This window comes from Schistocerca nitens, chromosome 2 (assembly GCF_023898315.1).
Source record: "Schistocerca nitens isolate TAMUIC-IGC-003100 chromosome 2, iqSchNite1.1, whole genome shotgun sequence".
In the NCBI taxonomy this organism is placed as follows: domain Eukaryota; kingdom Metazoa; phylum Arthropoda; class Insecta; order Orthoptera; family Acrididae; genus Schistocerca; species Schistocerca nitens.
The window spans coordinates 1,157,188,209-1,157,213,729 of record NC_064615.1 but is presented as its reverse complement, the minus strand read 5'-3'; the positions used below and the strand labels follow the sequence as shown (position 1 = coordinate 1,157,213,729).

General features: G+C 47.0%; 1 protein-coding gene across 1 annotated transcript in view; it reads right to left on the bottom strand.

Moving 5' to 3' along the window:
• The window catches only part of LOC126235610 (uncharacterized), a 167,405-nt gene that overhangs the window by 3,147 nt on the left and 138,737 nt on the right, over positions 1-25,521 (bottom strand). Inside the window, exon 3 of the mRNA XM_049944322.1 lies at positions 569-5,686. Within this exon, the coding sequence (XP_049800279.1) occupies positions 569-5,686 (5,118 nt within the window). The remainder of the gene's footprint in view (positions 1-568; positions 5,687-25,521) is intronic.

Genomic DNA, 25,521 nt, shown 5'->3' with positions numbered 1-25,521 from the left:
ATTGGTCGAAATAGTTGCTGCAAACTAATCACAGACCATTTCTTTTCCCACTGCAGTAAGCAATACTCGTAAATTTCTGTATCACAGACAACGTATTTTATATGCATTCCCTGTCCTCTTCTCGAAAATTCTCAAAACGTATTATGTGACGATTGGTGGGTTTTCAAACGTTTCCTTCTCACAGCCTTCACCCAGAACTTACCGAGTTGGATGGATACGAAATCTGAAGCCAGATGACGGAAGGAAACCCTCTAATGCGAAAATAAACAGCGCAACCACTGCTGGAAAAAAAAATCAACCACCTATTGAACCGAAACAGGCAAAATGATAATGTAAAACATCTGTTTTTGGTGTTCACTGGAAAAAAAAATATTCACAATGAGCAAGCTGTTATACAAGCATTCTCAGAGGGAAGATTTAATGAGTGAACGATATCTAAATATCGTCGATTTTCATTTTACATGCAAAACATGGTTAGTAGAACATCAACTAAAAGATGAACACAGTCGTTTCCTTAAAACTTAATATACCTGTAAAATACAATTTATAAGAAATAGATTTCACTTACCATGGCTCTTAACTTGGTGAAGAACAACTACTGACTCTCTGGGCCAAAACAATCCGTTCCTCGCCCAACAGCGGAAGCACTCTCGCTCCCAACAGCGGAAGCACTCTCGCTCCCAACAGCGGAAGCACTCTCGCTCCCAACAGCGGAAGCACTCTCGCTCCCAACAGCGGAAGCACTCTCGCTCCCAACAGCGGAAGCACTCTCGCTCCCAACAGCGGAAGCACTCTCGCTCCCAACAGCGGAAGCACTCTCGCTCCCAACAGCGGAAGCACTCTCGCTCCCAACAGCGGAAGCACTCTCGCTCCCAACAGCGGAAGCACTCTCGCTCCCAACAGCGGAAGCACTCTCGCTCCCAACAGCGGAAGCACTCTCGCTCCCAACAGCGGAAGCACTCTCGCTCCCAACAGCGGAAGCACTCTCGCTCCCAACAGCGGAAGCACTCTCGCTCCCAACAGCGGAAGCACTCTCGCTCCCAACAGCGGAAGCACTCTCGCTCCCAACAGCGGAAGCACTCTCGCTCCCAACAGCGGAAGCACTCTCGCTCCCAACAGCGGAAGCACTCTCGCTCCCAACAGCGGAAGCACTCTCGCTCCCAACAGCGGAAGCACTCTCGCTCCCAACAGCGGAAGCACTCTCGCTCCCAACAGCGGAAGCACTCTCGCTCCCAACAGCGGAAGCACTCTCGCTCCCAACAGCGGAAGCACTCTCGCTCCCAACAGCGGAAGCACTCTCGCTCCCAACAGCGGAAGCACTCTCGCTCCCAACAGCGGAAGCACTCTCGCTCCCAACAGCGGAAGCACTCTCGCTCCCAACAGCGGAAGCACTCTCGCTCCCAACAGCGGAAGCACTCTCGCTCCCAACAGCGGAAGCACTCTCGCTCCCAACAGCGGAAGCACTCTCGCTCCCAACAGCGGAAGCACTCTCGCTCCCAACAGCGGAAGCACTCTCGCTCCCAACAGCGGAAGCACTCTCGCTCCCAACAGCGGAAGCACTCTCGCTCCCAACAGCGGAAGCACTCTCGCTCCCAACAGCGGAAGCACTCTCGCTCCCAACAGCGGAAGCACTCTCGCTCCCAACAGCGGAAGCACTCTCGCTCCCAACAGCGGAAGCACTCTCGCTCCCAACAGCGGAAGCACTCTCGCTCCCAACAGCGGAAGCACTCTCGCTCCCAACAGCGGAAGCACTCTCGCTCCCAACAGCGGAAGCACTCTCGCTCCCAACAGCGGAAGCACTCTCGCTCCCAACAGCGGAAGCACTCTCGCTCCCAACAGCGGAAGCACTCTCGCTCCCAACAGCGGAAGCACTCTCGCTCCCAACAGCGGAAGCACTCTCGCTCCCAACAGCGGAAGCACTCTCGCTCCCAACAGCGGAAGCACTCTCGCTCCCAACAGCGGAAGCACTCTCGCTCCCAACAGCGGAAGCACTCTCGCTCCCAACAGCGGAAGCACTCTCGCTCCCAACAGCGGAAGCACTCTCGCTCCCAACAGCGGAAGCACTCTCGCTCCCAACAGCGGAAGCACTCTCGCTCCCAACAGCGGAAGCACTCTCGCTCCCAACAGCGGAAGCACTCTCGCTCCCAACAGCGGAAGCACTCTCGCTCCCAACAGCGGAAGCACTCTCGCTCCCAACAGCGGAAGCACTCTCGCTCCCAACAGCGGAAGCACTCTCGCTCCCAACAGCGGAAGCACTCTCGCTCCCAACAGCGGAAGCACTCTCGCTCCCAACAGCGGAAGCACTCTCGCTCCCAACAGCGGAAGCACTCTCGCTCCCAACAGCGGAAGCACTCTCGCTCCCAACAGCGGAAGCACTCTCGCTCCCAACAGCGGAAGCACTCTCGCTCCCAACAGCGGAAGCACTCTCGCTCCCAACAGCGGAAGCACTCTCGCTCCCAACAGCGGAAGCACTCTCGCTCCCAACAGCGGAAGCACTCTCGCTCCCAACAGCGGAAGCACTCTCGCTCCCAACAGCGGAAGCACTCTCGCTCCCAACAGCGGAAGCACTCTCGCTCCCAACAGCGGAAGCACTCTCGCTCCCAACAGCGGAAGCACTCTCGCTCCCAACAGCGGAAGCACTCTCGCTCCCAACAGCGGAAGCACTCTCGCTCCCAACAGCGGAAGCACTCTCGCTCCCAACAGCGGAAGCACTCTCGCTCCCAACAGCGGAAGCACTCTCGCTCCCAACAGCGGAAGCACTCTCGCTCCCAACAGCGGAAGCACTCTCGCTCCCAACAGCGGAAGCACTCTCGCTCCCAACAGCGGAAGCACTCTCGCTCCCAACAGCGGAAGCACTCTCGCTCCCAACAGCGGAAGCACTCTCGCTCCCAACAGCGGAAGCACTCTCGCTCCCAACAGCGGAAGCACTCTCGCTCCCAACAGCGGAAGCACTCTCGCTCCCAACAGCGGAAGCACTCTCGCTCCCAACAGCGGAAGCACTCTCGCTCCCAACAGCGGAAGCACTCTCGCTCCCAACAGCGGAAGCACTCTCGCTCCCAACAGCGGAAGCACTCTCGCTCCCAACAGCGGAAGCACTCTCGCTCCCAACAGCGGAAGCACTCTCGCTCCCAACAGCGGAAGCACTCTCGCTCCCAACAGCGGAAGCACTCTCGCTCCCAACAGCGGAAGCACTCTCGCTCCCAACAGCGGAAGCACTCTCGCTCCCAACAGCGGAAGCACTCTCGCTCCCAACAGCGGAAGCACTCTCGCTCCCAACAGCGGAAGCACTCTCGCTCCCAACAGCGGAAGCACTCTCGCTCCCAACAGCGGAAGCACTCTCGCTCCCAACAGCGGAAGCACTCTCGCTCCCAACAGCGGAAGCACTCTCGCTCCCAACAGCGGAAGCACTCTCGCTCCCAACAGCGGAAGCACTCTCGCTCCCAACAGCGGAAGCACTCTCGCTCCCAACAGCGGAAGCACTCTCGCTCCCAACAGCGGAAGCACTCTCGCTCCCAACAGCGGAAGCACTCTCGCTCCCAACAGCGGAAGCACTCTCGCTCCCAACAGCGGAAGCACTCTCGCTCCCAACAGCGGAAGCACTCTCGCTCCCAACAGCGGAAGCACTCTCGCTCCCAACAGCGGAAGCACTCTCGCTCCCAACAGCGGAAGCACTCTCGCTCCCAACAGCGGAAGCACTCTCGCTCCCAACAGCGGAAGCACTCTCGCTCCCAACAGCGGAAGCACTCTCGCTCCCAACAGCGGAAGCACTCTCGCTCCCAACAGCGGAAGCACTCTCGCTCCCAACAGCGGAAGCACTCTCGCTCCCAACAGCGGAAGCACTCTCGCTCCCAACAGCGGAAGCACTCTCGCTCCCAACAGCGGAAGCACTCTCGCTCCCAACAGCGGAAGCACTCTCGCTCCCAACAGCGGAAGCACTCTCGCTCCCAACAGCGGAAGCACTCTCGCTCCCAACAGCGGAAGCACTCTCGCTCCCAACAGCGGAAGCACTCTCGCTCCCAACAGCGGAAGCACTCTCGCTCCCAACAGCGGAAGCACTCTCGCTCCCAACAGCGGAAGCACTCTCGCTCCCAACAGCGGAAGCACTCTCGCTCCCAACAGCGGAAGCACTCTCGCTCCCAACAGCGGAAGCACTCTCGCTCCCAACAGCGGAAGCACTCTCGCTCCCAACAGCGGAAGCACTCTCGCTCCCAACAGCGGAAGCACTCTCGCTCCCAACAGCGGAAGCACTCTCGCTCCCAACAGCGGAAGCACTCTCGCTCCCAACAGCGGAAGCACTCTCGCTCCCAACAGCGGAAGCACTCTCGCTCCCAACAGCGGAAGCACTCTCGCTCCCAACAGCGGAAGCACTCTCGCTCCCAACAGCGGAAGCACTCTCGCTCCCAACAGCGGAAGCACTCTCGCTCCCAACAGCGGAAGCACTCTCGCTCCCAACAGCGGAAGCACTCTCGCTCCCAACAGCGGAAGCACTCTCGCTCCCAACAGCGGAAGCACTCTCGCTCCCAACAGCGGAAGCACTCTCGCTCCCAACAGCGGAAGCACTCTCGCTCCCAACAGCGGAAGCACTCTCGCTCCCAACAGCGGAAGCACTCTCGCTCCCAACAGCGGAAGCACTCTCGCTCCCAACAGCGGAAGCACTCTCGCTCCCAACAGCGGAAGCACTCTCGCTCCCAACAGCGGAAGCACTCTCGCTCCCAACAGCGGAAGCACTCTCGCTCCCAACAGCGGAAGCACTCTCGCTCCCAACAGCGGAAGCACTCTCGCTCCCAACAGCGGAAGCACTCTCGCTCCCAACAGCGGAAGCACTCTCGCTCCCAACAGCGGAAGCACTCTCGCTCCCAACAGCGGAAGCACTCTCGCTCCCAACAGCGGAAGCACTCTCGCTCCCAACAGCGGAAGCACTCTCGCTCCCAACAGCGGAAGCACTCTCGCTCCCAACAGCGGAAGCACTCTCGCTCCCAACAGCGGAAGCACTCTCGCTCCCAACAGCGGAAGCACTCTCGCTCCCAACAGCGGAAGCACTCTCGCTCCCAACAGCGGAAGCACTCTCGCTCCCAACAGCGGAAGCACTCTCGCTCCCAACAGCGGAAGCACTCTCGCTCCCAACAGCGGAAGCACTCTCGCTCCCAACAGCGGAAGCACTCTCGCTCCCAACAGCGGAAGCACTCTCGCTCCCAACAGCGGAAGCACTCTGGCTCCCAACAGCGGAAGCACTCTGGCTCGCAACAGCGGAAGCACTCTGGCTCGCAACAGCGGAAGCACTCTGGCTCGCAACAGCGGAAGCACTCTGGCTCGCAACAGCGGAAGCACTCTGGCTCGCAACAGCGGAAGCACTCTGGCTCGCAACAGCGGAAGCACTCTGGCTCGCAACAGCGGAAGCACTCTGGCTCGCAACAGCGGAAGCACTCTGGCTCGCAACAGCGGAAGCACTCTGGCTCGCAACAGCGGAAGCACTCTGGCTCGCAACAGCGGAAGCACTCTGGCTCGCAACAGCGGAAGCACTCTGGCTCGCAACAGCGGAAGCACTCTGGCTCGCAACAGCGGAAGCACTCTGGCTCGCAACAGCGGAAGCACTCTGGCTCGCAACAGCGGAAGCACTCTGGCTCGCAACAGCGGAAGCACTCTGGCTCGCAACAGCGGAAGCAGCAAGAAAACTCCACTCCTAACTCTGTGCAAACAACTCTGGAATATTCGATCTCCACCAGCGTAACCAAGTAAGACGAATAACCCACAGCTGTTCGTTTCGTCCGCTGCAGCCGTCAGGCAGATCACGTGACTCGGCAGCAGCGCCTCTCGTGGCGCCCCGCCAACCGACTGTCTGAAAATTGGCTGTGTGTCGGTGTTTTGACTGACCGACTGCCGAACTGTGATTGTCGGGACGTCGGGCGTGTGCGACCAGTTGACAGCCGACCGAAGAAACTGTCGTGTGTAGCGTGATCGTGCTAACCGCCTGCGTAAAACTCCTGTTTTGACACAGCTCCCGGAATTAAATACTATTGTAATGCACATTTCGACGTCCGAGGCGGACGGAACTTTAAGTACTGAGTTTTTAGAGAAATTCAAATACTGCTGATGTTTTCGCGACACGCCGTGCGAGGAGTATAACAATAGAGATGCAAGAAATGAGGCACTCATTTAATTTGTAACGAATCCATAATGGTTTCTCTATGAGCAACACGAGATTAAGTCTGCCGATCTTCTTTATTTCTGTGCTTAGATTTTATTTCCACGTAAAGAAAAGTGTGGGATATTTTATTTTTATTTATTTATTACAACTCTAACAGTTGCTAAATGTTTCATTTCTTACGTATGTGTTGTGTTTACTAGATGATGAGCGCCGCCCTCTTGTTCAAATATGAACTGAGATTTTGGAATTTACAGGTCATCTTTTGTACTACATCCATAGGTAAATTAATAACTTTTTCATTAGTCTTTTGTTTTATTTATTTTACTTTGTCATGATTTATTTCCTCTGTCAACTATAGATCACGTTGCACGTTTCAGGAATAATTTTAGTTAATAATTGTAGCGGAATGACAGTATTGAATTTTAAGTCTGCTGCCAATGGTGAGAAATCGTAATACAGCTAACAGCCCTATCTCAGATTTTAACACCTCTCTCAGGACTGCATTACTTTTACTGTAAGAATGGTTCTATTATGTCCAGCAGCTTTGAAATGCATGATTCATCCCTTCTTAAATAATCAGGAAAATTATAAGCTCCCAGCCTGAACATGGGTGAATTTCTTCCCCTGAATTTGCCACTTCTTTGCCCACAGCTTTGTCTCTGCTTTTTTTCCCTTCTTACCTTCTTTCTGAAAAACCAGGCGCGATCTCGTAGAACAAAAACGCAATGAACTGAAGATAAAACACAGGACGGCACTATAATCACAGAGTACAGTCGGTTCAGACGTGTGTAGGCTGTGACCAATTCGGTCATTCTGTCATCCGATAAATTGGTGTGTGTGTGTGTGTGTGTGTGTGTGTGTGTGTGTGTGTGTGTGTGTGTGTGTGTGTGTGTGTGTGTGTAGGAGCCTTGTACACGCAAATATTGTTCATTTAGACCCTAAACGAATGACAAATCCGTATTTCCTGATTCCCGACGCTGAGCTGCCCCTGTTTCCTTTGCCTGGTCTTTGATGCTAGCCAGCGGAGCTGGATAAATTGTTTCGTCTGGACAAAAATTAATTCTAATTTCGTAGCTGGAGGGGGGGGGGGGGGGGAGGGAGGTTAGTTCAACGTGCTCTAAACAGCGAGGCCATTAGAGACGGAGCACAAGCTCGGACTACGGAAGGGTGAACTAGGAAGTCGGCCGTGCCCTTTCACAGAAACCATCCCGGCAGTTTCAGTAAGCAATTTAGGGACACCACGGAAATCCTATACCTAAATGGCCGGACGCACGTTTGCACTGTCAACCTCCCGAATGCGAGTCTGGTGTGCTAACCACTGCGTTACCTCACTCGATAATTTCATAGTAGTTTGAAGGAACGATTCTGAGGTTACAAACAAACCCCCGCCAGAAATTGTGGTCAGCCACCCAACGGAACTTTCCTCAAGCATTGTCAGTAACTCCCCAACGTGTGTCGCCAGTGATCTGTTGTAATGTTTGCATCGGTATACTACATATCTGGCAAGGTGTAGTATTGAAATCCTTCAACACTTAAGTCAGAAGCCTGTTATGAGACATCGGAATCTGCTACTGCGAAATCTAGATTTTCGAGCTCTATATCTCCTTCAGTTACTGTCAGTCTCACTGTCCGTAAAGGACCCTACCCTAAACACGCGCCGGTTTATCGACCGGCCGATAAATTGTTCGTGTGTAGCTTGTTGACCGACCAACAGCAGGCCTGTTGGTTTGTTGGTCGAAAGACCGATTTTTCTTTGCGGTGGCTTGGTTAGGTAAGACTAGCAAACAGCCGCACCCCATTCGCCGTACAAATTGTGTAGTCTGTCCTTCAAGCCGCCCGACAGCAGTTCCTTTTGCGTCATGATGCGCTGGGTTCAATGCACTCCAAATGTGGCTAACATGGCAGTGTGCGAGGCAGACGAAATTTTGATGACGGAGTTTCTGGAAAGTTTTCGAGTCTTCAGATGTCTGTGGGACACGCCGTGCGAGCAGTACAGCAATAGAGGGGTAATAAATGAAGTGATTCATTTTTAACGAATCTGTAGTTACATCATGTGGCAAACAGAGAAAATAAGAGACACACTTTTGTGAATAACTGTTAATCTGTTTCTCGGTTTTTTTGCAATACTCATCGGAAATGAAGTCAGATAACCTTAGAGACAGATTGGATTTTATTTCATTTCCGATACGTATCGAAAATAAGAACTAAAAACCGAATTATAGACAGTAGATGGACTTTTATTCATGAAATACATTTAGTTCGTTATTAGAAGTGTTACAAAAATTCAACCTATCGGCACCCCTTCTGCTATGAAGAGCAAAGTGAAGAGCATTTCTTAAGTTCTAACAACTGTTACGTGCTTCATTTCTTATGAATATCTTGCTGAATTTATTACATAATACGCGCCGCCGCCATTTGCAGTCATCCTTCTAATCTGAAATCAGTTTCTTGAACTTATAGGGGATATTATTATTACATACGAACATAAATTCATACAGTTTACATTAATATAATTTAATATTAGTTTCGCTTCTGCTTTATCACGAATATTTCCTGAAGCAACTATGAATCACCTTGCAGATTTCAAGAAACATTTTAGATAATAACTTTGCGGATTAATTGCGCTGAATCTGAGGTCCTCGTAAATTCCGCCAGTGGCTGGAAATCGTAAGTAGCTATCGTTTGACGACGTTCAGAACCTATGAAAAGCATTTTTCATCAATTCTTAAATAATTCCGAAAATCTTCGGGTCTCAGGTCCGTAAGTAACAAAGCGTAGGTGCATTTGGTCCATTGGATTTGCCATTTCTTTACCCACAGCTTTATCACGGCTTTTTCTGACCTTGTTAGTTCGAACAGCCAAGCCAAATCCCAGTTCTTTTCCTGTGGAACGCTAAATGGTATCTCGTAGAACACATCGTCACAACCAGCTGTAGGAGCAGGGCGGCGCTGAAGTTTGTCGTGGGTCAATAAATTGTGTGTGTGTGTGTGTGTGTGTGTGTGTGTGTGTGTGTGTGTGTGTGTGTGTGTGTGTAAGGTCCTTGACGAAATTGCTCTGGAGGAAAACGTGAAGTACTTGGCTCGTGTTTAAAAGAAAAGTTGACCATGCATTTGACAGATAGGTACATAGTAGAGCATTTGATGTTGGGGTGGGCTAGTCCTCCATGACCGAGTAATCGAGCACAACATGCGAGGTGTCCTGAGCACAGCCTATATGGACAGCCTGCCCGCTCCAGTCAACAGTGGCCGAGCGTGGAGGCCATGGCCGAGTCATAGGTAATGTTTGACTCCAAAAACGTTGAACGTGCCTTCACCCCTGCGCAACTACATCCAGCACAGGCTTCTCATTCGTGGTGTATTTCTAATCACGCAGAGTGAGGAAGCATTTGCAGTAACAAGTAAAACTGAAACCAATACGTAAACGTAGAGAAAATGGGAGAGTCAAAAAAGCGAAGTAAGGAATAAATATTTGTTGTAAACTAAAACAGAAATTCTACATCATGTGTGTCACGCGTAAACTGATCGTTATAGTGTTTCAAGTCGGGAACAACTCATTTAAAGAAATACAGTTGTAAGAAATCCCATACTGACACCACCTTCAGGAATGTAGGTTGTAATAAAAATCGAAGTTTGTTGCAATGTGTGCTGAAGAGGTGACACATTTTAAAGGTGAGAGGTGTTTCTGATGACAGTGTCAAAAAAAGGCTTAGAATTAACTCATCTAGGTGCAAATCATCGAGAAGTCAGCGTTTCAGATGTTATGTAAAATATTTCTACTGTAAGTAGGTATGTCAAAGAAGAGGCTTCTTGCAGTCCGAAACCGTATAAGACCTTCTGTTATTAAGTTATTAATAAAAAATTGCCTAAGACAGTTGACACACGTGGACTGATTTGTATAAAAGGTGCATTATTTGACACAGCACAATTACATAAACACAGATCGGTGTCTTGTGAATAACGTTCAATGTCAGGGTGTATGCACGGACACGGAAAAAAAAATCCGATATTTCCCGGATCTCCCGGTTAAAAATACATTTTCTACCGGGTGAAAATACACTTTTTCTTTGTTAAGTGACAGTATACTTTCCCTCGGAACTGTAAAACGTATCCTTTGAATGTATATGGTTTTATACAGCAGCGTAGAATTTCCCTGCACTTCAGAAAGCGAAACCCGGAGTGAAAAAACGCGTTTTGGAAAGATTTGTTATGTGCAGCAACATGTACGCTGCGTATTTTCGTATCACGAAAGTATAAATTTGAATTCCTACAACAGGAAAATTTAATGGTTTAAATTAATACACATAGTGTTGCAACAAGAAAAGCAAAGCTTTAGCATATTTTTTGTATCGAATATTAATAAGCGACAAGAGAAACTAAACTTTCACATGTAATGTTGATTTGTTTAGCGCATGTTACACTTCGATACATCACACAAATACGCCAGTAAATTTTTTAATACCGACATAAATCTCTGATCTTCTGGCCTAGAAATTCTTCTAAATGGCTCGTCATCACAGAGTTGATTTTTAAAAGAGAGCAAACGTTCTGTTATATAGGAAATTCATAGTACATTTGCGCACATAGTTCATCTTCCGTAAAAGGAAATTTACTTCAAAAACAACGCTTTTCGAATAAGTGTTCGCAATATTTTCCCGCAACTTGTTAGAAATATTCATTTCAGCAGTTGCCAGACAGCGCAGCTATAGTGACGTAGGAAGCCCTTAAGTTCGTACGTGTGAAACATTAAAAGATCTGACTTCTTGTCATAAAATAAACCAGACGTGAGAGGATACTCCAAGTGCGTCGGAATTTCGTGAACCGTACTAAAATTCATAGTTCGCCTTACAGTGCACATTCATATTTCCACATTCCCAATGACTTTGGACTCGACCTGATATGAAGCTTCTCATTGTGGTTTTCGGGAAGTAAATTTTCTTGGAGTACCAGTACTGTATTATCTCATGCTTGGTTCTTTGTTATGGTATAATGCAATAAGCGCTAGAAGATGAAGACGTGCACGTGAAACGCAGCGAACAGTTGAAACTAGCCAATAGTGTGGAATTACACTTCGTTTCAATGCCTTCAATGCCTCAGTAGGAAACCCTAATAAAAGCCAAATTTCTTTAGCATACCGACAAAAATAACTATTGTTCTGCAAGGCGATTAATGCTTGACTGTCAGAAAGGTGGAAATAGTCTGAAACTAGTAACATATTTTAGCCTTCCGTAATTACGTGAATATATTTTAATTCTTTTAATAGCTCCCAGCCACAGGAACCCGTCTTTTCATTTGACGTGAGAGCAGTAAACGAAGGGCAAACAGAAAAATAACTAAATGTAAACAAGAGTCACGTGGAGACTACCCCCCTCCCCCCTATAACTCAGACTGCTCTGCGCATCAGAACGACAAAAATTAAAAAAGAGAATTTTCAAAAATAAGTTCATTTTGTAGCGCACAACTTCCTGAAGAGTCTGATAAATAAAACATATATCTTCCAGGAAATGTAAGATACGTTATTTGGTATTAAGTGTGCAGTGCAGTGCCACGCCTCTTCAAACAACATTCCTATAGCGCACGCCACTGTATTTCGCTCTGTGGAACTCAAACGTATATATTTTGTAATGGATACCATCAAACTATTTCAGGACAGTGGAAATAGAAATGTCCTATAGTGCCTATCCTGCTCCCAGTCGGCCGGTTTGACATTCTGCACAACCCCTCGCAATTAATACTGGATAGGATTATTTGTAACCAGGAGAACAAGAACTCTTCAGAAAATCTGGACTCTTCATTGCCTATTAGCTAATAACTTGCTGTTCTGTGTAACATAAAATTAAATATAGGATACCTAAATCCAGTAAAGACAAGAGACAGGCAAGACAGTACACATTTCTTCAATTCTTATGTCCTAGCGATTTTTCTCTCTAATCTTGGTATAACTTTACATCGCGTTCTTCCATTTCTGCGAAAGAACTTTGATAAGGTAAAAGTTCGTTAAACTTTCTGCTACATGAAAAATGTAAAAAATGTCTAATACTGAAAAAGCATTTAATACAATTAGTACCCAAGACTGGTGTGGTTTCTCGATCTGATTAAGTCTATTTTGTCACTGTGTTCCGGATAAAACTAAATAGGTCTTTCGAATATTGCAGCAATTGTAACGCACACCAAATACGCGACACTGTTTTGGCAATAATGACCTTTTTATAATAAGACAGTAAATTCGCTAAGTACCAATACGAAATAGTTTGACATTTCAATCATGCGGTCCAGTTTCTCATGCACGAGACCGAAAAGTAGTACAATGAAATCTTTGTGTAAATTTGGAATCGTTATATTCTTCCATAATTTGTGTGATGTCGCCGTTTCTTCTCCTTCCTCGTTATAACAAACAGGCTTGTTGTTTTTGTGGTGGTGGTGGTGGTGGTGGTGGTGGTGGTGGTGGTGGTGGTGGTGGTGGTCTTCAGTCCTGAGACTGGTTTGATGCAGCTCTCCATGCTACTCCAGCCTGTGCAAGCCTCTCCCAGTACCTACTACAACATACATCCTTCTGAATCTGCTTAGTGTATTCATCCCTTGGTCTCCCTCTACGACTCTTACCCTCCACGCTGCCCTCCAATACTAAATTGGTGATCCCTCCATGTCTCAGAACATGTCCTACCAACCGATCCCTTCTTCTAGTCAAGTTGTGCCACAAGCTCCTCTTCTCCCCAATTCTATTCAATACCGCCTCATTAGTTATGTGATAAACCCATCTAATCCAAAGCATTCTTCTGTAGCACCACATTTCGAAAGCTTCTATTCTCTTCTTGTCTAACCTATTTATCGTCCACGTTTCACTTCCATACATGGCTACACTCCATACAAATACTTTGAGAAACGACATCCTGAAACTTAAATCAATACTCGATGATAACAAATTTCTCTTCTTAAGAAACGCTTTCCTAGGCACTGCCAGTCTACATTTTATATCCTCTCTACTTCGACCATCATCAGTTATTATGCTCCCCAAATAGCAAAACTCCTTTACTACTTTGTGTGTCATTTCCTAATCTAATTCCTTCAGCATCACCCGACTTAGACTACATTCCATTATCCTCGTTTTGCTTTCGTTGATGTTCATCTTATACCCTCCTTTAAAGACACTGTCCATTCCGTTCAACTTCTCTTCCAAGTCCATTGCTGTCTCTGACAGAATTACAATGTAATCGGCGAACCTCAAAATTTTTATTTCTTCTCCATGGATTTTAATACCTACTCCGAACTAATCTTTTGTTTCCTCTATTGCTTGCTCAATATACAGATTGAATAACATCGGGGATAGGCTACAACCCTGTCTCACTCCCTTACCAACCACTGCTTCCCTTTCATACCCCTCGACTCTTACAACTGCCATCTGCTTTCTGTACAGATTGTAAATAGCCTTTCGATCTCTGGAATACTCTCAAATTCTGAAGGTGGCAGGGGTAAAATACAATCAACATTGTCAAGACTTCCTCTAAGTCTACAAATGCTAGAAACGTAGGTTTGCCTTTCCTTAATCTTTGTTCTAAGATAAGCCGTAGGGTCAGTATTGCCTAACGTGTTCAAACATTTCTACGGAATCCAAACTGATCTTCCCCGAGGTCGGCTTCAATCAGTTTTTCAATTCGTATGTAAAGAATTGGCGTTAGTATTTAGCAGCTGTGACTTATTAAACTGATAGTTCGGTAATTTTCACATCCGTCAACACCTGCTTTCTATGGGATTGGGATTATTATATTCTTCTTGAGGTCTGAGGGTTGCTCACCAGATGGTAGAGTTTTGTCAGGATTGGCTCCCCCAAGGCCGTCAGTAGTTCTAATGGAATGTTGTCTACTCCCGGGGCCTTGTTTCGACTTAGGTCTTTCAGTGCTCTGTCAAACTCTTCACGCAGTATCATATCTCCCATTTCATCTTCATCTACATCCTCTTCCATAATACTGTCCTCGTGTACATCGCCGTTGTATAGACCCTCTATATACTCCTTCCACATTTCTGCTTTCCCTTCTTTGCTTGGAACTGGGTTTCCATCTGAACTCTTGATATTCATACAAGTGGTTCTCTTTTCTCCAAACGTCTCTTTAATTTTCCTGTAGGCAGTATCTATCTTACCCCTAGTGAGATAAGTCTCTACGTCCTTACATTTGTCCTCTAGCCATCCCTGCTAGGCACTTTGCACTTCCTGTCGATCTCGTTTGTATTCCTTTTTGCCTGCTTCATTTACTACGTTTTTATATTTTCTCCTTTTATCAATTAAATTCAATATGTCTTCTGTTACCCAAGGATTTCTATTAGCCCTCGTCTTTTTACCTACTTAATCCTCTGCTGCCTTCCCTATTTCACCCCTCAAAGCTACCCATTCTTCAACTGTATTGCTTTCCCCCATTCCTGTCAATTGTTCCCTTATGCTCTCCCTGAAACTCTGTACAACCTCTGGTTTTTTCAGTTTATCCTGATCCATCTCCTTAAATTCCCACCTTTTTGCAGTTTCTTCAGTTTTAATCTACAGTTCATAACCAATAGATTGTGGTCAGTCCACATCTGCCCCTGGAAATGTCTTAAAATTTAAAATCTGGTTCCTAAATCTCTGTCTTACAAGCTGACCGGAGTAGATACTATGACAGACGCACAGGAGAGGATGACTGATACAAAATTTCGCCGGACGTGTTGCATAATTTTGTCTCTGACCGGGGTTCCAATAAAATTACATTTTCGGAAAATCGGGAAAGCCTTCTCTGTGGTAATAATTGTATAACAGCACTGGGGACATTTGAAGAAAAGTGGCTTCTGCTCATGCTTAGAGTCGAAGTTCTGCACATGCTGGAACAGTTCCTGCACTATGCTAAACTAAAAACTGTGCAACGAATTTGTTGCTTCAGTGAAGGAGGATAATACCAGTTACAAATTACAGAGGTGTTAGAATGAAGTTGCAGGAAGAACTGTTGATTTCCTGAAGGGGTACGTATGAATTAGAAGGGAAAAAAGAACCTACAATACAGTTAATTCTTCTTTTGTTTTACAAACTGCACAAAATATGCAGCATCAAAGAAATGACTGTGAGGTAGCTCAATTACTGCAGTTCCATGTTATGTTTCATCACGATACGAGGGAAAAATACTCGCAATTAACTACTGTAGCTGATGTTTTTTGGCAGATATGTGTCTTAACATGAGGAACGAGGGATTAAAAATACCGTCCTGACTTTCCACTTCCAACCATGAAATTGCTAGGTTCGTTTTGTGGTCTTTCCGTTACCCCAATATGTTTAACACAAATGAAAATGTATGAGGAATGTGTGGAAGCAGTTCAGGTACAACATGAAACAATTAACGTAGTCGTTTTTGGGTAGTTAGTGTATTGTGTCTCATAGCAAAACGAAGTACTGGGCGCAAATTAAAGTGCAGGTAGTCACAGAGGTCCAGTGTGGGCTGTAATTATCGTATGACAGCGAAACTGGAAACATATTCTAATGAGATAATACGGAACCAAATAACGCTGGAAAAAAATCTGTACTAGGTTTGGCCACCAGGTGAAAATCTGTCTGTGAATGCAAGAAAGACGTATGGAGTTGTTTCTGTACGAAACGGATTAGAAATTGGACATGGGCATACATGTCAGACAAGTGGAGAGGCACTATCTTCATTTTATTACTAACCGCCACCTACACAATGTGTTCAATGTGAGCGCCAGAGACGTCGACAAGATGTTGCAATTTTATTGTAATTTCAACATTGACCAAGGACGCGGCAGCATGATTCGCAATTTCTGTATCATCACTAAACTGCCCCTCCACTACTTTGCAAGGAGCATATACTTGATTCCAAATGTAGGTAAATATATTCGTTGTTAGTTCTCAAACATTTACATCGAAGTGTACCAGACAGCGATCTACATATTTCTAGCACTTCGCTCATAGTGCGTAATTTACGATCTTCCCCTATACAGATGGAGGTCACAGAGCATTCCCACATTCTTAGGATAAAGTTAGAGACTGAAAGATCTCCTCACATTGTCTTTAACCGACCCTCCCTGCAGCACTGTCACTGGTTTAATATGCAGCTGACCAGAAGTAGACCGCTACATTCCGCGTGCTGTGAAGGAATAGAGCGGCCCGGGCCCATAAGTATTGTTCCGCACCAATCTTGCTTATGGTACTGATCAAAGTGCACAAGATTCTTCCAGATGCAGCCATGTCGAGGACGTTAGCACCCCTTATTGGTGTATAGTAGTAGATATGAAAGCGTTGTGATGTAATAGATAACGACAAAAAACTTGTGGTTTTTACACACGATGAAACTCTAGACGTACAGAGTTTGAAGCATTTTATTTAAATCAACGGCGCTATCAACTGTAGTTCGTTCTAGTGTCTAGCGTCAGTACCAAGAAGGTATTTGTTGTGTTTGCAGAAGAGCCAACACCGTGTTACTACAGGAGGCCGAAATGCACGCGTTTTAGCTCACGCAGGCTGGCGTGAGGGGAGAACTATACTGACGTGAGGTCTAGAACATGACAAGGAATTACAATTCAGAAAGCGGACATAACTAGTTTGACACTTAACTTTAATCCATTAATGATGAACGTCGCTCTTGACGGTACATGATTCACAATATTGTCTGTTCAGAATTCATTCTAATTACTGAATATGGCGCCTTCCTAGGTCATAGCAAATGACGTAGCTGAAGACTATGCTAAACTGTCGTCTCTGTAAATGAGAGCGTATATAGACAGTGAACCATCGCTAGCAAAGTCGGCTGTACAACTGGGGCGAGTGCTAGGGAGTCTCTCTAGACGAGACCTGACGTCTGGCGGCGCTCGGTCTGCAATCACTGATAGTGGCGACACGCGGGCCCGACGTATACTAACGGACTGCGGTCGATTTAAAGGCTACCACCTAGCAAGTGTGGTGTCTGGCGGTGACACCACATTCCTCCCCCACAAATCGGCGGACGGTTGTGGTATAAGGCCTCCGCCCGCCGTGGGGCGGACCCCATGTTGACGTATGCGACGAGGTGGGGATCCCAACAACAGGTGGGGCTGTGCCACCCGCACCCTGCCATTCAGACCACGGGGAGCTAGGGAACGCCTGAAAACATACTCCAGGGTGCACGCCAACATGCGGTGTATGCGCCTGCAGAGAGACAGGAGGGGCCGAAGGGTCGACCTCCATCGGGTCGGGGCACCCGACGGGCGAAGACGACATATGGTCCGGAGCGGGCAAGAGTTCCATATCGAAGGACAACTGGTCCCGGGGAGCGATCGGCGGCGCCTGACCCATGGAGGCGCCAGACTGCTGCAGCGTCGCTTCCACTGCGGCGGCGGCGCGGCGACATGGGGCAAAATGGAAGGCAGCGTCGGTAACACCTGGGGCTGAGGCGAGCCAGTAGATGGGTCCCCGTGGCACTGGACGGCACCGTTGCTGAAAGCAGACGGCGAGCGGCAGATCCCGTGCGACGACAGAGGCGCAGTTGATAGAGATGCCGGCTCACCTTACCAGAGGCCCCCAAAACCAGATACATAGCGCGTCCGAGGCAGCGAATAATGCGCCCTTCGAGCCAACGCCGTGAAGCTCGATAGTGGCGGTAGCAGAAAACGTCGCTTGGGCCAAAGCAGGTGTCTGCAGCTGCACAGGAACCAGATGCGGCGGATGTAGCAAGGACATACAGGTCCTATGATGGCGACTGTGGAGCAACTCAGCCGGCGAGCGACCATGTTGGGGCTGAGAGCGATAAGAGGACAAGAAGAGCAATAACGCCTCCTCCCGAGAATGCGACTCTAAACTTCAACATCGGTGACTTGAGCGATCGTTCAGCTGCACCGTTGGACTGTGGCGAAAACGGTGCGGACGTCAGATGTTGAATAACATTGGCCTTGCAGAATGACTGAAATTCTGTGGACATGAATTGTGGGCCATTGGCGGAAACAATTGTCTGTGGAAGACCTTCAACGCAAAAGATAGCAGATAACGCTTGGATGGTGGCAGTGATGTCGTGGAAGACATCTGGACAGCAAAAGGAAAATTACTGAATGTATCTATCACAACCAACCATCGAGCGTTCCAGAATGGACCAGCAAAATCGACGTGTAAACATTGCCAAGGGAAAGTGGCTTTTGGCCATGCAAAGAATTTCCGCGGTGGTGCTGATTATTGTTCGGCACACCACGCAAGAGGAGCACGTATTCGTAATCGCGGCATCGATTCCGAACCAAGTACAGTGCTGACGAGCAAGTGGTTTCGTTCTCACTGTACCGCAATGCCCTTGGTGGAGAAGCTTTAACACAGAGGACTGTAACGAACGTGGTACCACGACCCTGAACTGATCATTATCAGAACGCAACAGCAAAACACCAAGGCGAACAAAGTGTCTCTCCTTCTAAGACAAAATCGGCGAACAAACGGGTCCTCGATCCGTGACTTTGACAAGGGCCATTGCGTAGCAACAAAACGCAGAACGGTACCAAGGACATGGTCGGCAGTTGTGATTTTAGCTACGCGACGAAAATCAATCGGAAACGATTCCACCACGTCATCGGTTTCCGAATCAATGAACATGCAAGCAAGTTTGGAGGAATCGAATGCCATATCCTCAGCAGCAGGCAAACGGGACAACGCATCGGCGTTTCCGTGCTTAGCAGTGGACCGATACAAGATATCGTAGCGATACTGCGAGAGGAAAATAGACCAGCGAATGAATTTCTGCGCTTTACGTGGAGATTCAGCCTTGTTCGGATGAAAACATGTAGGTTTGTGGTCTGTGATTATGGTAAAGTGACGACCATACAAGAAGTCATGAAACTTTGTATCACCAAATACGAGAGCCAATGCTTCTTTCTCGATCTGTGAATAATTTCTCTGCGCAGACGATAACAATTTGGACGCAAAGGCAATAGGGCGATCGTGCGATCCATCGTTGTGCGCAAGCACAGCACCGATCCCGAAATCCGATGCATCCATCAACAAAACGGTTTTCCGGGGATCGAATGGCGTATGGCAAGTATTGGAAAGCAACGCTGATTTCAACCGGCGAAAGGCGCGTTCGCATTCTGTCGTCCAGACGAATGGAACACCTTTACGGCGTAAGCGATGAAGCGGAGCTGAAATGGAAGAGGCATGCGGCACTTATGTGTGATAATACTTGATTTTTTCCTCAGCACACTCTCTGTAGCTGCTTCAAATTCTGCGGCGAAGGCAAGTCTTGTATGGCACGGAGGTGCGTGGGACTAGGATGTATGCCTTGGGCGTTGAGTACATGGCCCAGGTATGGCAAGTCACGAGCAAAACACACACATTCGTCCTTCCGCAAGGGAAGACCATTATGTCACAAGACCTGAAATAATGTTCTGAGAGTGGCTAAATGTTCTTCTACAGTCTTTCCGGAGATCACAATATCGTCCAGATAGTTTGCTGCAGTAGGGACCGACGCACAAAAAGTTTGTAGATATTGCTGAAACAATGCAGGGGCGGATGCACACCCGAAAGGCAGTCGTTTGAATTGATACAAACCAAGATGCGTGTTAACCACCAAAACGCGCTGGGATTCTTCGTCCACCGGTATTTGTAAGTACGCATCTGCTAGGTCCATCTTCGAAACATATTTGCCCGGGCACAGTTCGTCGAAAAGATCTTCCGGGCGGGGTAAAGGAAAAGCTGCAATCACTAGTTGTGGATTCACTGTTGCCTTGAGTACCACACAAAGTGTAAATTTTCCCTAAGGTTTTTGCAAAATTACTAAGGGTGATGCCCAAGAGAAGCCTGCACACGTTCAATTACTCCTTGTGATTCCAAATCGTGTAATGTTTTTGCAACCTCATCACGCAATGCGTGGGGGAACATTGCGCGCTCTGAAAAATTTCAGTTCCAAATGTGTTTTATATTTCTTAGCGCAACCGAGGCACGGTGCAAAAATGTCTGCAAATTCTTCACATAGACGAGAAACACTGTCTGAAGGCACAGTCTGGTTCGTTGATAGGACCTGATTTACTATAGACAAGTTAAACAACTGAAATGAATCGAAAGAAAACAAGTTCACTGCAGATGAAGAAAGAAGGACGTAAAATGACACAAGTTTTGTTTGTCCTTTGTATGTTGCAAGAAGGCTGCACTGTCCTAACACAGGAATTTCTTGACCTGAACAGGTAGTTAACGTAACATGTGCGGCACGCAACGGAGGTGTGCCCAGCAGTTTGTGTCTTCATTGATCAGTGAAACTGCAGCTCCGGTATCGAGCTGGAATGGTATCACTTTGCCGTTAATGTCCAAGTCTACAAAAAGTTTATTGTCCTGCTGACAAGAGCGACCGTCACGTGGAACGTGAACTGACACTGGTACAAAGTCACTTGCGACTTGAAGGCAGTTCCGGCGATGTCGACGCACACTATTTGTGGGACGAACAGTCACTGTTAGAGAGAGTGGCACTGGGCGGCGTGGCATGAACCTTATGAATTTCCATGGGAGAAGTGTCGCGGGCCTGAGTATCCTTGGTTCGATTTCGGCGCGAAGCAAAGGGCCTAGAATGGCTGTGAGTGTCCGATATGAGATTTTTCTGGCAAACACTCTGAACATGGCCTTTCTTATTGCAGTAAAAGCAAATAGCTTGTCGTATCGAGGTAGTCCCAGCGGACTGAATTTCTTTAAGGTATTGTTTTATTGTAAATAATTTGTGTTGTACGTTAGCTAGAGCATTTGAAATTTCTTTAATGTTTGAATATTATTACTATCACTAACGCGTGTAGCTCGGAGGATGATGTGCGCTCCATGACGTGTTTCTGACGTGAGATAGCTTTGTGGGGGCGTTGCAGAGTAGAGTGAGTGTGTTTACACTTCGTGGCATGCGGTCGCATCTGTAGTGGTTCTAAAGTACTGACAAACTTGTCTGTGCACTGTATTATGTTACTAAATTTAGTACTTTTCAACGGTGTCTCGTGATGTTTCTCGAGAAACAAAGGATGAATAAACTTTCGGAAACATCCGCTTGGCTGTGTTTAGTTTCGTTGAGTGTTCAACTGTAAGCTTGAATTTTTATTTTTCCTGATTTTGCTATTAGTAGTGGTTTAGTATTAAGTTTTCTTTCTTAGCAGAGTGCAAAATTCGAGGTAACAAGTATTAGTTTCAAAATCCTTCTACTGCAGTAACTGAACTTAGGTAACATAGTAAAATTTTTACAGATACTGAAAAAAACTAAACGCCTAAGAGTTAAGAGTGGACTTTGTTACCGGAACCCACTACTTTCAAACCTACGACAGAGTTGATTAAAATATTTTACTTGGGGGGGGGGGAGGGGGAAACAGCGGGCATTCTAGCGACTTTGTAGCAGAAATAAATTAATGGGGAAGCAGTAGAGTAAGGACGGTACTCCTGAGGTGCAGTTACAAAATGCAAAGGAGGAACTAGGTAGGATTTGGGAGGAGAATGGTGTTTGGGTATGGGAGCTGGCAGTTGATAAGAAGGCCGCTAGGAGGAGGAGATATTCAGACAGTTGTATTTAACCTATCGCCAATAGATTTTGTAAACCGTCGGAGTTTAATGGGAAGGAGCCTCTTGTAGCTGTATGTGTAGGAAATGCGCAGCACACTCAGTAGCTAAGGTCGCTAACACAGCTGCAGTTTCTAATAGGAGGTTCTGCTACTAGGGAGCTCACATGGCAGATGTATAGACCAGCAGGAAATGTTGGGGAGAGAGTACCAGGTCACCAGCATTGCGAAACCTAGCGCGGGGTTGTCTCAACTGACAGTTAGGGAAGTTATGAAGAATTTTGTGAAAGATGAGAAGTTAGTGAATCGTGTGAGGGGGTTGGGGATAGTCTTGATAGGGAGGGGGGAGTTTGATTCAGGTGGTGACCTGGAAAAGAATGTCGTTGTTAGGCGTGTCAACATGGGGCTCGAGAAGGCACTGATGGTGGAGAGCACGGTTCAGATTGTACAGGTGCCTGCAGACCCTGTCGATAGATTGGGTTTCCCTAGGCGTGTTCTGCACCTCAGTAGATATGGCAAGGGGAGGTTGGCAAAGCTTATAGGTGACAGTGTAGTGGGTGGTAGTGGGATTGCTCTTGACAAAACTACTGCAGTATTTGGTGTTAGAGCTGCACCTGTTTTAGACTGAAGTTAAAAGGTATCCTCTGCAAAGGAAGGCTCTCTGACAAAGAAACTACCTTCGAAGGAGGTCGTCATCCAAGTAGTGAATGAATTAACATATTTTATGAAAATATAAGAGATATTAGAGATATAGTGAACTGCTTATACCTGTCGACTCTGAAATATTGGTACATCGGAGCACCACGTAAATAGTGTGACAATTCAGAAGCTTCCTTTACCAGGATACAGATTAGCTGGCTGTTTTTCAAGGATTTCTTTGTGGAGTGGGACCAACGGTCATGTACCTAGAAAACAGTATTCCATTTGAGTCCATAGATGTATCAAAACGCTACACTGAACGGGTATTTGAATGTTGTGCAGGAATAATTGAATTTAGTGAAACTAAGCTTTTAATTATAGTTGTTTATAGGCCCCATTAACTCTGACTTCACAATATTTCTGCTCAATCTAGAGAGGTTTCATGGTCCACTTTATAGGAAGTATCCTCCATGAAATTAGTTCATGTGGTGACTTCGATATGAGTTTTACGTGTTACGGTGCAAGAAAAAGGTTATTGTGAATCTCCTACATTCGTATGATCTGATGCAACCTGTATTTATTCCAACCAGGGTGCAGGTGAACAGTAGCACAATCATAGTGAAAGGGTACAGTACCACCCGACATTGAAAATAGGTACAACTTTCTTCGTTATTCTTGTCAGAACAACACATTTTTTGTAATAATAGCTAAATTTCACTTACTACACCGAAGCCGGATATCAGTGTAGGAAAGAAGGAAAATTTATTTATTTGATTGATCACATGTGCACTCCCACAAAATAAATCCCTATATCCAATTTGGTGAGATCTGTGAAATGAATGAATGTATGGTCGTCTGCTAACTGCAGATAGTGAATGTGCAACATATGATCATCTTTGAGATGGTCACCTTTGGTCACCTTTGGTCACCTTTGGTCACCTTTGGTCACCTTTGGTCACCTTTGGTCACCTTTGGTCACCTTTGGTCACCTTTGGTCACCTTTGGTCACCTTTGGTCACCTTTGGTCACCTTTGGTCACCTTTGGTCACCTTTGGTCACCTTTGGTCACCTTTGGTCACCTTTGGTCACCTTTGGTCACCTTTGGTCACCTTTGGTCACCTTTGGTCACCTTTGGTCACCTTTGGTCACCTTTGGTCACCTTTGGTCACCTTTGGTCACCTTTGGTCACCTTTGGTCACCTTTGGTCACCTTTGGTCACCTTTGGTCACCTTTGGTCACCTTTGGTCACCTTTGGTCACCTTTGGTCACCTTTGGTCACCTTTGGTCACCTTTGGTCACCTTTGGTCACCTTTGGTCACCTTTGGTCACCTTTGGTCACCTTTGGTCACCTTTGGTCACCTTTGGTCACCTTTGGTCACCTTTGGTCACCTTTGGTCACCTTTGGTCACCTTTGGTCACCTTTGGTCACCTTTGGTCACCTTTGGTCACCTTTGGTCACCTTTGGGCACCTTTGGGCACCTTTGGGCACCTTTGGGCACCTTTGGGCACCTTTGGGCACCTTTGGGCACCTTTGGGCACCTTTGGGCACCTTTGGGCACCTTTGGGCACCTTTGGGCACCTTTGGGCACCTTTGGGCACCTTTGGGCACCTTTGGGCACCTTTGGGCACCTTTGGGCACCTTTGGGCACCTTTGGGCACCTTTGGGCACCTTTGGGCACCTTTGGGCACCTTTGGGCACCTTTGGGCACCTTTGGGCACCTTTGGGCACCTTTGGGCACCTTTGGGCACCTTTGGGCACCTTTGGGCACCTTTGGGCACCTTTAATGTGGCTGGACAATACGGTAGCATGGTGCTCACCTACCTGGACGGAGGTGCGAGCTGACCTGAAGAACGGCCATGTTTCAGGAATCGGGCGCTGGATCTTGTGTTGGTATGACCTGTCTTAGGTGTACTCCGTAAAGACAAAAGTGTGGAGAGAATGGTATGGATGTGGAATACTGAAGAGTAGCTCGGAATAATAATTTCTCTATTTCAGGAACTTTTGGGGGCAGAATTAAATGACAGGCAGGTAATATCAAGGGGATCGTAGCAATCTGCGGAAGTGACCAACGGTCACAATGAAACCACGTGTAGCAATAAGTTGAAATACTTGCGAGTGCTAGTACTAAGTTGAAATATTTCAGAGTGCGTAAGTTAAGCTGAATTACTGGCGTGTGCACTATAAGTTGGAAGTATTTAAGAAATGGCGTGTGCAGGACTTGAAATTAGAGCCGAGTACTTCCACGTGGTGAGTACTGTGTGAGTCTCAATCTGCGTATGAGACAAAGGATAAAGAGAAGTACTCGTCCAGGTATCAGTTGAGGACTCGCGTGTGTGACGCACATGTTCTTAATATTACTTTGCGTGATACGTTTCCGTGTGACGCTTAATTCAAACTCTAATACTCTGAGAGAGAAGCAAGGTGAGTCAGCCGTCTATCCAGCAACGCCACTTGGCTTGCAATGCACAGGGAGACGTGCGTATATCCTCCAGAGTTCGTAGTAGGAAAGAAAAGTTACGAAGTGGGGCAGTGTCCTGTGAAACTGGGATGAATACTAATTGAAGTGATTCTAACGTTGTGACTATTCTTTGTGATGTATTGTATGTTGCCAGTGTGATGTACTTCATATCGTTTATGAATGTGTGGTTTGCATGGGAGTGTAGCAAGATAGGTTCAGAGGCAGTGGGTTATGCATGTTCCTTTTTGTATAGCTTGGTCTGGAGTAAATTTTCGTGATGATGGGTGTGAGTCGAAGTGTGAGATACAGCAAAAGATCCACCATCCTATCCATAAAGTGCACTGTAGTGTTAGATAATTACGGGATCATAAGATAATCACCAATCTAAAGCCATGCCCACTGGGCGGAAATTCTCATGTGTAATTGATGTATAAAATGCTATGGTGTGTTTAGGTTATCTTTGAATCATAATAGAATTTATCGGAATAAAAAAGATAGTGAAAAGAAAAAGATTGGTGGCCTTGTTCTTCGAACAGTGTGTAGTCATGACATCCAGAATTTATGTGTGCGCCATTCATATTCAGTGCGATGGCCACGTGTTGATCAAAGCCGATGGGTAAGAAAGAAAATGTGGTATTGCCAGAGCGTAGTGAACAATCATAGTTGTGTATATTACTAATAGTCAGATGTGGGCTATCAGTTTCCGTTGCGTAAATAATTTGTAGCTTAATTGTGGGTACTAGAGCTCATAATCAGTCATTGATGTTACTAGATAAGTAAAAATAAATCC